This window comes from Muntiacus reevesi, chromosome X, assembly GCF_963930625.1.
Source record: "Muntiacus reevesi chromosome X, mMunRee1.1, whole genome shotgun sequence".
NCBI lineage: Eukaryota > Metazoa > Chordata > Mammalia > Artiodactyla > Cervidae > Muntiacus > Muntiacus reevesi.
Window position 1 is genome coordinate 13,353,633 of NC_089271.1, and position 12,441 is coordinate 13,366,073.

At 43.3% G+C, this 12,441-nt stretch overlaps 2 protein-coding genes across 4 annotated transcripts in view; one reads left to right on the top strand and one right to left on the bottom strand.

The window, feature by feature from the left end:
• The window catches only part of BMX (BMX non-receptor tyrosine kinase), a 44,293-nt gene extending 39,321 nt beyond the window's left edge, over positions 1-4,972 (top strand). For 2 of the 3 annotated variants that reach the window (XM_065915554.1, XM_065915555.1), the window contains exons 18-19: positions 2,205-2,362; positions 3,879-4,972. In XM_065915554.1, coding sequence (XP_065771626.1) covers positions 2,205-2,362; positions 3,879-3,953 — 233 coding nt within the window. In that variant the 3' untranslated portion in view covers positions 3,954-4,972. The remainder of the gene's footprint in view (positions 1-2,204; positions 2,363-3,878) is intronic. The other variant, XM_065915556.1, reaches the window with a different exon arrangement.
• Positions 4,973-7,602: 2,630 nt separating this feature from the next.
• Positions 7,603-12,441, bottom strand: part of ACE2 (angiotensin converting enzyme 2) — a 45,251-nt gene continuing 40,412 nt past the window's right edge. The window contains exons 17-18 of the mRNA XM_065915180.1: positions 10,556-10,750; positions 7,603-8,560 (exon numbers count right to left, since the gene is read on the bottom strand). Coding sequence (XP_065771252.1) covers positions 8,452-8,560; positions 10,556-10,750 — 304 coding nt within the window. The 3' untranslated portion in view covers positions 7,603-8,451. The remainder of the gene's footprint in view (positions 8,561-10,555; positions 10,751-12,441) is intronic.

Sequence of the window (12,441 nt, forward strand, 5' to 3'; positions counted from 1 at the left end):
AAAAAAAAGAATCCAGGCCCGCCCCACTCCAACAATCAGAAAATCATTTTATTTAAAATTTATCTTAGTCAAAGTCCCAGTGTACAAATAGATGAAATCAGAATGTCTCCAGTAGACCAGGAAGGAGCTTAGACCCCAGGCAGCCAAGCCACTACTTTGCCCCTTAAAGGTGGCCCCAGAGCCCTGACTGAATACCGTACAAAGATATTTCCGGAGTGTAAAGGGCAATTAATCAGGTTAATCTGCATACCCATAACACTCTGCAAATAGTTTGTTTTCAAGTTAATAAAAATTTCTTATTCAGAAAAAAAAAATCAGAATCCGTAATAGTCACAACTGCTTTTTGACCAAAAATTGTATTACCCAGGTCAATTGCTTACCTTTTATGTGTCAGAATTTGGCTGCAAATATTTTCTAGCTGTTTCCAAAAACTAAATTCATTCTTAAATAATCTGACCCTAGTAAGGATACTCAAAATAAACCAGAACCTCTGAAAGCAATTCTCAAAGAGGAGCCCCACAAATATTTTAAGCAACGATATTATTCTTGAGATAAGTGGACCTGCTTCCAAGGAGAGAGTTGTGACTGCTAAGTCACTTCAGTCGTGTCCAACTGTATGTGACCACATAGACGGCAGCCCACCAGGCTCCCCTGTCCCTGGGATTCTCCAGGCAAGAACACTGGAGTGGGTTGCCATTTCCTTCTCCAATGCATGAAAGTGAAAAGTGAAAGTGAAGTTGCTCAGTCATGTCCGACTCTTCGAGACCCCATGGACTGCAGCCCACCAGGCTCCTCCGTCCATGGGATTTTCCAGACAAGAGTACTGGAGTGGGGTGCCATTGCCTTCTCTGGAGCGTTGTGAAGGAGTCAACAAATTTTTGGATGGTTCTTTTAGAACGTTTAACACACACACACACAGTCCCCACAAATTATAATACTGCCTGACTATAAATATTTTACATAAAATCTGTAGCCCTAAAAGTCAAAGAAGTTTTGAAGTTAGTACTTCAGTTATAGTTCTAGAACAATCTTCTCCCTTCTTACATATTGCTTTTGAAGGTTTTGAAGTTGGTTGACTGCTGTAATTCCCTGGCGTGGCTAGTATGACAGCACAATGGCCACCATTTAGAGAGCTTAAAATGTCCCCAGTGTCCTTTAAGTGCTCCGAGTGTTTTATCCTATTCAATCCTCATGACAACTTTGTGACATGCAAATATCCACATATTACAAACGGGCAAGCAGAACTGAGAAGGGCTAAGAAGCTTTCCCACCCTGTAAGTGGCAAACCTGTGCCTCAAAAGCCATGTCTGACTGGCCCCAGATGCCACCCTCTTGCCCACCATGACCTGAGCTCGGTTCCTTAATCTGGAGTCCACCATACTCTGGATACTTCCAGAAAACTCTCTGTGAACTTCCAGAAAATGAGTCAGAAAATTCTGTGCATTCACTGTCTTGAGGGGAAGCCAATGGTTTTAAGCAGATTCTCAAAAGGATGCCTGATCCACAAAGTATTCTAGAACAAAGGTCCCCAACCTCCAGGGCAGAGATGCGGTGCCTCCTGTCCGATCAGTGGCAGCATTAGCTTAGAAATAAAGTGCATGATAAATATAATGCGTTTCAAACATCTCAAAACCATCCCGCCCCCTCTCCGGTCCTGGGGAAAAATTGTCTTCCACAAAATGGGTCCCTGGTGCCAAGAAGGGGGAGAACCACTGTTCCAGAGGACCGAGGCAACAGAAAAGCAGGAAAGTTGTCCACGACTTTATCTTAAATTTCCACCCAGAAGTAATGTGTGTGTGCCGGGAAATTATTGCCAAGGCAGAAAGAGTGGGGACTTCCACGCCTCGCTCTAAGGGTTGACGCTGGGGCTGTCACTGTGGCTTCCACCGGCCGCCACCTCTCTGAAGCAGCCCGGGGGCCCCGGCCCCAGGGACCTCCCCCTGCAGCGACCCAGGCCGCCTCCCCGTTTCCCGGCGAGAATGGGCGTCGGGGCCTCAGGGAGCAGGAATGAGAGAGCTGGGGCTCCAGAAGGGCTGGCCCGGTCTAGCCTCCCTACCCTGCCCTTCTCGCTGGGACTCATCCCCCAGGGACCCAGGCTCTGCCCCAGAGCCCTCGTGACGCGGGCGTGAAGCTCACGGGAGGAAGCGTACACTCTGACGTGGCTCTCTTTCCTCTGCCGGCGGGCCGCCCTCGCCGCGGGGCAGGGATCCTGATGTGGGAAGTGTTCAGCCTGGGGAAGCAGCCCTACGACTTGTACGACAACTCGCAGGTGGTCGTGAAGGTCTCCCAGGGCCACCGGCTCTACCGGCCCCAGCTGGCGTCGGACACCGTCTACCACATCATGTACAGCTGCTGGCACGAGGCGAGTGCCCCCCGGGGCAGGGGAGTGGGCAGGGGCGCAGGCGCACCGGCGGCTTGCTGCGTCACCGCCGGAAGGCGCGCTTCTGAGGGGAGGCGCTTGCTCCAGGGCTTGGCAGGTGGCTCAGTGGTGAAGAGTTGGCCTGCAAGAGAGGAGACACAGGGAATGTGGTTCAGTCCTTGAATCTGGAAGACCCCCTGGAGAAGGAAATGGCAACCCACTCCAGTATTCTTGCCTGGAGAATCCCATGGACGGAGGAGCCTGCGGGCTACAGTCCATGGGGTCACAAAAGAGTTGGACAGGACTGAAGCGACTGAGCATGCGCACACTTGCTACAGAGCAGGTGACGACGGCCCTGGGCCCCTGCTCGCAGGTGTTTGGGATCTAAAACCAGCACTGTAGGTGCCAACCATTTTGTTCATATTTCTTTATGGCTGTATCGAGTCTTAGCTGTGGCTATGCTCTGCTGAATTGCTCCGTCATGGCCGACTCTTTGTGAACCCATGGACTCTAGCCCGCCAGGCTCCTTTCTGTCCATGGAATTTTCCAGGCAAGAATACTGGAGTGGGTGACCATTTCCTTCTCCAGGGAATCCTCCCCACTCAGGGATCGAACCGTGTCTTCTGCGTCTCCTGTATTGGCAGGAGGATTCTTTACCACTGCACCACCTGAGAAGCCCAGCTTACTTTTAAATTCATTTACAGTTAAATTTTATTTGAAACTTAGTCAATCTTGGCCATGCACAAAACTCTTTTCCCAGTGTCCACTTTCGACAAAACTCTTTATCGCTTTTTGTAGTCATAATTTTATTTTCCCACTCAGAAACAGACCTACTTCCTTTTCTCTTGGTGGCGGTTTAGTTGCTAAGTTGTGTCTCTATCTGAATAGTTTTCTTAGCTATTTTGCATATTTAAAAATCCACAAACTAGATAATCAATTTGTTCAGCTTAAAACAAGTCTGTTCATATTTGGAAGAGTTTGTATTCTAACTTGGGAGGTTCATCATCTCTATGTTATTGATGTATCCTATTCAAAGACAACCAGTGTTATTTTCTATGTGCTCAATTCTACATTTGTGTTTTTCAGCAGGATTTTAAAGTTTTCCTCATTTGGGGGGTGCTTTTTTTAGTATTTTATTGGGGTTTGTTGCAATTATAAATGGAGTTTTCTCTTCCAGTATATCTAATTGGTTATTGTATATATATAGGAAGACTACTGATTTTGTCAGTTAATTTTATATACTGCTCTCCTGATGAATTCCTTTGTTATTTGGGTTTGTTCTATCTTTAATTCTCTTGGTTTTTCAAGGTATGCAGTCGTATGTTATGCAAATAAAGATACTCTTATTTTTCTTTCCCAATTCTTAGGGCTCTATTTGTTTTCTCTTTAGAAGAAATGTTTATGGCATTTCAACATTTTAAAAATTGCTAGTTTTAGGACTGAGGTACAAATATTTTACATAGTTTATTTTAAATCAGAAGCCTCATAAGCTAAACCATTGGGTTTTTCTTTTATCTAGCTTCCAGAAAAGCGTCCCACATTTCAGCAGCTCCTATCGTCCATTGAACCACTTCGGGAAAAAGACAAGCCTTGAAGAAGAAATGAGAAGATCTGATGAGAATGAGTATAAATGTTGGCCAACATTTTCATTCTTTTTAAGGAAAGTAGCATAGCACAGATGTTGTAATTTAGCTAGTTTTTCTTAATGGTATTCTGTGTGCTGTTTTGTCTATTCTATTATCTAGAAAACAACAAGGTAGGAAACAAAAGATTTCCTTGATATTTAGGTCAAGTAAGTCATTTTGTTTATGCTTCTCTTAATATTACACCTCCCAGCCTATAGCAGAAGCACATTTTCTGATTGCAAAATAGAGAGGATGTATATTATGTGTAAAGATTGAGCAGAAATGAAAAATTACTTTTTGGATATTTGTTGTTTTCTTAATATCACCACTATCATGATAATTAAATATGCTATTAGCAAGTATAGAAATGATGACACCTGCCTTCATGTCTCAATGGTTTCAGTCTTTAGCATGTATGAGAATCAAATGGAGAGTTTATGAAAACACAGGTTCGTTAGGAACTACCCCAGAGATTCTGGTACAGCAGGTCTGAATGCAACCTGAAAATCTGTAGTTTTAATAACCTCCTAGATATTTCTGTGCAGTCAGTCCAAACTGCCCCAGGGGACCTCATTATGTGGTGGGCACCATTAGGTGCTCCATATTCAAATCAAATGATACAGTTCTCATCTGCTATCCAAATTAGAACAATGGATTTATGTCATCATGTACACAAATATACAACTGAAGTTAAACAACATTATTCAATAATATGTTAACTATGTGTCACAGAGACAACTTTTAAAGATGCTAAGGTAAAACTTGATGCCTTTTTCCTTACGCTCAAACTATTATCAATTTCAACTCAACTATAACCATGGTCTTGTATCAGATTGTTGCTTTCTATAGTACTCTGCCCTTATTTGCAGGGGATACATTCCAAGACCCCCAATGGATACCTGAAGCCAAGGATAATACCTAACCCCATATATAATATGTTTTTCCTATACATACATATGATCAAGTTTAATTTATAAGTTAGGCATAGTAAGAGGTTAACAGCAATAACTAATAATAAAATTGAAAAATTATACTGTAATAAAAGTTATGTGAATGTGGTCTCTCTGTCAAAATATCTAACTATAAATTTAATGCCTTTTCTATCTTAACTAAGCACTTAATGCACTGTGGCTGTAACTTTTGCAGTTTGATATGAGACAGCAAAACTAGTATGAATTTCTTCTTTCTTCACAATTTCACCGATAAAAGATTCGTTGTTACCGTAGATCTCAGCCACCTCAGCATTCATTTTATTCTTTCCATATTGAGAACTTTCACCCTTTCGCTTAAAGGAAACTAAAACTTTAGGGCTTCTCTCTGGCATTTCTGAATCACCAGCATCACTCCTCTGGCACTTTGGGGCCAGGATTAAGTAAAACAAGTGTCACTTGAACAGAGCACTGTGAATCCGTGACAGCAGATCTGATAACTACGGCCACTAAGTGACGAACGGGCGGGACACACCAGACAAAGGGACAATTCGCGTCCTCGGGGAGCAGAGTTGACGTCACGAGATTTCATCACTTTAAAACTTATGAATTGTTTATTTCTGAAATTTTCTACTAAATATTTTCAGATAGTGGTTGACCGCAGGTAACTGAAACCACCAAAAGTGAAACTGGGGGTAAGAGAGGCCTACTGTAACCATTTAAAATCCTCGAGTCTGGAGCCCGGGGACTTCTGGCTAGTTTGATAACTGAACTTTCTCTTTCCGTCTTCTATCTTGACACAGAAGTACAGGAGTCCTATTTTAGTTTCCCATGACTATTACTAAAAGGTAGTGTAGCTTTCAAACTGTTCCTGGGAATGTCTGCCTTCATGGCCTGCTGCTGAACCCTTAGGTTTTCATCGTTTTGGAGTCCGTCATTGTCATGTCTGTAATGTCAAGAAGGGAGAGAGAAAGGTTATGTGAAGGGCTCTATTACAGTGAAAAGACGCTACTGTTTTCTAGATAGACGTTAGCAATCTCCCTTAAGAGACATTCACACCCTTCCTCATTCCACTCCCCCTCAGCTATTGTGAATGATTGTTTTTGGTTATTTGTTCCTTTTTTTTTTTTCTTAACAGAGGCACACAAACCTCATGGAACTTTTGAAATAACCACTAGGGCATTTATATGTTCAGTGAGCATTTATTTAGCAGGTACTGTGTGCCAGCTTCTTTCCTCCCCAAGAGAAAAGGAACAAATAACAGGGCCCCTCCCCCTCAACAGGCCCGTTGTCAGGAGTGGGTGCCAGTTTTTGCGGCTCTGATTCCATCCACCAGAGACTTGCACCACAGACTTAATGCCCCCCTGAGAAAGATTTTTCATACCCAAACTAGGTCTTCCTGGTCCCCCCCCCACCCCAAAGGCTGTTTTTCTTTCTTCTCCTTATTTTTATATACTTGATCTTCTAAAGATGAAACTGAGCAGGACTCTATGGGACCTTCCCAGGGACAGTCCCCCTTTTCCCATCACCCTGCCTCTTGTTTGTAGAAAATCTTTAGCTTCCTAGGCCTTTACTGCATTCTAAAGAGCAAATTTCATAAGAGAAAAGAGAAAATGCAGAAACAAAGAAAAATAGTCAATCAAGACAAAATGATCATAGTTTAGCCCTAAAGCAAAGTAAAAGAAATTTAGTTCCTCCTCAAGGGTTACAGGTAATATCCTGAGCCATGTCCTTGAGCTGTTTGGCAAATACTAAAATCCCTACCTGGAGAAGGCAATGGCACCCCACTCCAGTACTCTTGCCTGGAAAATCCCATGGACGGAGGAGCCTGGTAGGCTGCAGCCCATGGGGTCTCGAAGAGTCGGACACGACTGAGCGACTTCACTTTCACTTTTCGCTTTCATGCATTGGAGAAGGAAATGGCAACCCACTCCAGTGTTCTTGCCTGGAGAATCCCAGGGACGGGGGAGCCTGGTAGGCTGCCGTCTGTGGGGTCACATAGAGTCAGACACTGAAGCGACTTAGCAGCAGCAGCAGCAAAATCCCTACCAGGTGGAAGAACTTAACTGCATCCTGACCACCAGCACATAGACCCCAGACCGGTTACAACCAGAAGGTTGATGATGCTGACTCTTGAAATACCACCCAAGCTACCTCACCATCAGCCAATCAGAAAAATGTCCACAAGCTGATCAGGCACCCTACAACCCTCACCCCTAATGCTGCCTTTAAAAGCCCTTCCCTAAAAGCGAGCAGGAAGTTCCAGTCTTTTGAGCGCAAGCTGCTAGTTCTTACTTGACTAAGTTACTCTTCAGTATGCCGGTCACCACAAAAAGTGAACTGATAGGTAGAGTTTGGATATTTTAATCTACATAATCCATTTTATACCAGTTTTCAGGTCTGTATTGGATTCAGTGCTCAGAACTGGGCTGGAGGCTCTGAGATTTGTAAAAACATTACCAGGTTTGGCTGCTAACCTAATAGTGTAGATGCTCTTAACACAACTCTTTTCAACTGATTTTATTGAACATAATCACTTTATACAATAAACTAACTGAACATATTGGGATGCATTTCAAGACATGTGGGAGGTGGGGAGACCCAGGCAGCTTTGTCCCTGGAAGTGAAAAGCAGAGAAAATCCACGGAAGGCCGAGTACAGAAGCCCACACGAGACCACCGGAGTGTGTAAATCAAGTATTTATTGTCTTCGTGAGCTTTGTGCTCAGCACTACTCAAACATTATGGGCAAATACAGAAGATTCAAGCGATTGGGAGCGCACTTCAGAAGTGCCATGCAGTTGGGGTCCCCATGCACTTCACAGTTAGAAAGCAACGGAAGCAAGTTTCTATCGTGGCAGCTCAGAAGGGGGTTCAGGGAGGCCCCTGGGGCTAGCGTGATGTTGTCAGAAAGACGGTGGCCAAGCAGCTTGAAAGTAAAAAGGCAATGTCCTCCGACGGCTCTCTGGATTCTTCTCTCTTCTGTAGCCCTGTCACTCTGAAGAAGGCATGTTCTGGTCCAACCATGACTGGGGGGAATCACTAGAGTACTTGGATTAAGTTAACGTGAGGAGAGCATGTCCTCCTTTGCACTTGAATTAAACCCAAGTGAACAGTGCATGCCGTGCTCCACCTCGCAGCTCCATCCATTCACAGGCGCGTCCTTAAGAGCCATCGGTCCAGATTCCATACGCTTGCTCCTGCCATGTATCCTTTTTTGCCATCTCCAGCAACTCAACAGAAGTTTCCATTTCCATTACCCCTGAACAGCCTGTGAGGCCAAAGGCATACTGTCTCTATTCTCAAACAGAAACATCTCTTTAAGGAAACAGAAGTCAAGTCCTGAGGCAGAAACAAGTCTAAAAGTGATGCAAGGGAAGATGCCCTCTTCCCAGGCATGCCTTCTTTGGACAGCTTTTCCTGAACAGAGCCAGAGCTTTGACATTTAATGACATTCTTATAATTGCCTATGTTCTGTATTGTGAAATTAATATTTACATACAATAAAATCATCTCAAGAGGAAATAAAAAAGATTTTTCTAAAGCGAAGTCTGAACATCATCAGTATTTTGGAATCCTGAATTATTTTCTCCTTTATTCAAGTCCACGGAGCCATACGGATTTTCTTCACTGCTTACTTGATTTTTCCTGTTAAATAAAATGAACTCACCTTAATATCATGATCCTAGAGTGACACGGCCTCCCTTGGACTGCAATGGCCCGGGTATCTTTTCCATCTCAGCATCTTACCACCTGTACTCATTTGCATACCAGTCCCCTTTTAATGGACTATGGGCACCCAGAGTGCATTGAATTCACTTTTTTAGCCCGATGATCAGTTGGCATGATGGCTGGCAGAGTAGGAGACTGGTTAGGGTATAAGCTCTGAAGTCTGAGAGCGGGGGCCTCTGTGCCTCTGTTTAACTATTCAGAAAATGATGGCAAATATGCAAACTCAGTGAAATAATGCTGGCAGAGTACTCACAGTATCTGGCATATAATCTCCAATAAATATTAACCATTATTATTATTTTTAGGAACTCAGTGGTCATTTAGCCAATCACTTCGTTATAAAAAAAACTTCCCTACTAAATTACCAATTTCCAAAGTATGAAGATCAGTATAGGCCCGCTTTGTACTACAACAACCAACTTTAGAAACCGAGCGTATATCTTCATGCATTACTAGCTGTGCAAACTTGAGAAGGGTTCTTGTCCTCTCTGAATCTCTGTCTTCTATAAACATGAACATAATTACATAGCTATATATTATACAATTGCTGAGTACATTAATGTAAGAAATGCATAAGCAGTCTTATTTTTCTGTGTAGCTTCTATTAATGCAGTGTATAGCATGAAGGAGGAGCCCAAAAAGAATTTCTTTGATGAATGAACTTTGGAATATGCATTTTTCAGAAACAGAGTCACAGACTTATGGTTACCAAAGTGGAAAGGGAGGGGAGGGATAAATAAGGACTTGGGGATCAACAGATACACACTACTACATATAAAATAGATAACCAACAAGGACCCACTATATAGCACAGGGAACTCTACTGTCTAATAATCTCTACAGGAAAAGAGTCTGAAAAAGAATAGATACGTGTGTATGTATAACTGAATCACTTTGCTGTATACCTGAAACTAACACAACATTGTCAATCAACTACACAATTTTTAAAAAATTTTTTTAAACTGATCATTTTTGTCAGCTTTAGGAAGGGAACTTGGAAGCAAAGAGTGACAGGGAAACTCTATGTATCCTTTTGTATTTAAAACATTTTTACTATGTGAATATATTTTTGTCAATGCCTAATTTTAAAAGTGAAGTTATTTGTGGAAACAAATAATATAGTGAAGAAAATTGAGCAAAACAGACTAGTGCATATAAAAATTAAAGAACACATTTAAACAACCTAATGTGTGCAAAGAGTTTTGTTAGGTGTTATAAAATATGATTAACCTCAATTACATAAGCCCAACAAAAGTAAATGCTGTCTCAAGATCAGAAAACAATCTAGTGGCAGGGCACAACTATACATCAGGCCTCTGGTGATTTAAATCCGCAGTGAACTTGAATCTTCAACTCAAGAACAATTTAGAGGGTGCCTGACTCATGAACTGAGGGTAGAGTAAGGCATCTGGGCCATGGAAGGAGGGATGCAGAGGATTCAGGCATAGCAGTTTGGAGCAAATCTCAGAGCTCATTCTGGAACGATTTCACAGTTCAAATCCATCACTAATGCATTCTCTAGGATCACTTCTAGACCAAGGAGGACTCCTCAGTAAGGAGGAACTTACTCACTCACATCCCCACTGAGCTTACTCACATCCCCACTGAGCTCACTCACCACTGCAGAGCTTAAAGTGCTTTTTAGCAGTAGGGAAATGATGCTGTGGCCAGGATGGAGTATACCAGTAGTAAACCCCAGGCTGGAACTCTCCTGTATGGCGGGGCCTGCTAGGATGGCGAAGTGCTGATCAAATCTGGTAAACTTCTAGGGGGTGCACAAGAATATTTAGCTGTGAAACTGTCCACATATGTAATTGGCTTGTACAACCTACCACTTACTGCAAATTTTCCAGTTAGTTTTCCTGAAACTGCTTTGTTTTAGGATAGATAAGTTCAAGAAAGGTCACTTACTTCCTTCGATCTCTGATCCCAGTGAAGATGAGCACAACAATACCAATCACTACCACTCCCATCACGACCCCAAAGATAATCAGCCATATGGTGACAGGTGGCTCGTAAGGGGGTCCCAGCGTTGGCTGAATCCCCAGAAACTCCAGGCTGTTGTCATCAAGCTGGAAGGCATCATTGATACGGTCCCGGGACAACCTATTCCCAAAAGCAAAACACTCAGGCAAAAGAAAACAGTGCAGTTATTTACTGCCTATATCACTGTCTCCAAAAGGATTTGATAAGGCTTATCCAAAGAAGCAGTGAAATCAAAGTCAATAACCAGGTTCACTACAGATTTGAGTTTTAACAATCATACCTCTTTCATACTGTGTGATCCTAGATTAGGTTTAGAAACAGCTTCACTGGAAAATGAGGTTGCAAGTGTGGAAATGTGCAGATGGCTGGCATTTGTTCATTTGTGACTACTGTGTTGTAAAAGCGAAGTTGCACATTTGGTAAGAATTTCCCTTCTGCCGAGGTATGTCTACAATGACTTTATATCAAATAATGGAAAAGGACAATTGAATCCACCTCTTCTACAAATGAATCAGGCCCTATACACAAGTCTCAACAGCTGCATTTTCCATAAAAGGTGTTGACATCCTAATAAATGGCAGTTCTGGGGAGGAACACAGGGAAGGAGCCTTTGCCAAATTCTCCAGCACTGGGCTGGGATATGGCCGAATTTTATAGAGGAAAAAAGGATGAAGGTTATTTTTAAAACAAAAAACAGTGAAATGTTCAGTATTCCAGATTGAAAACCAAAGTGTCTGGTATCCCATTCTCCTGCCATTGAATAGAGTGCAGGTCAGGAAGTCAGAGTCCAGCCAGAGAGAGAGAGAGATCCAGGCAGCATTAGCCATATAACCCCCCACAACCTCCACCTGAAAGAGTCTCGTCACTCTGGAAATAAGAAGTCTGAGGACTCCCCAGAGCTTGCAGGAGCGCTGGGCTCCTTCGCGATGATCTCAGCTAGCACTTTCCCCCAAGACAAGTCTTGTGGAGGCAGCCAGTGAGGCTGGGCGTGCTTGGGTTGTAAACCCCACTAAGCTAGATTTTCTAGGCCAACTCTGCCCAGCAAGTCTTGGGTCTTCTTCTAAAGACGACGAGCAGCTCAAGAGCACCACTTAATAGCATTTCCCATAGCAACGGTATATTAAGCCTTTTTTTCTTCTCTTTTTTTCTGGATAGATCAACATCTATCCAGCCTGGTGGGCTACAGTCCATGGGGTCGCAAAGAGTCGGGACATGACTGAGCAACTAACACTTACTTATTTAATATCTAAGGAATCTTGTCCCTGCCTGCCTTGTTTCAGACTTTGGTTAAATGAATTCTGCATCAAAGTCTCTACAGCGATGATGGCGACACCTGCCCATGCACCCTCTGCATTTACCATTTTCCGGGCATGCTGGTTAGACTGCCTTCAGCCAGGATCTGCTGCCTTTGCCTGAGAGCATTCTCAGGTTACAAGATTCGGCCCTATCTGCAGGCCAGTAAGGCTGGGGAATTACTGTCCCCTGTACACAGTTCTCAACCAGTGACCGGTGGGAAGTGGTGAATAAATACCCCAGCTCTGATGGGACAATGCAGGTGCATGTTCCACGCCACCTCCCAGAATTCCCAGCAGAATGGCATTCTACCTGCCCACAGTGGTGACTTGCTCATAACGTGTCATGTTACCTTCCTCCCATTCTGTCTCCTGTCCACACTCCTCAATCCATTCTTCCTGAGGTGACTTCCCAAGTAAACTACTCACTTTCAAATCTTTGTCTAAGGACCTGCATCTGGAGAAACCCAATGAAGGCAATCCTCTTGCTATGAGATCCTTTTGGAATTAAAACCCAAA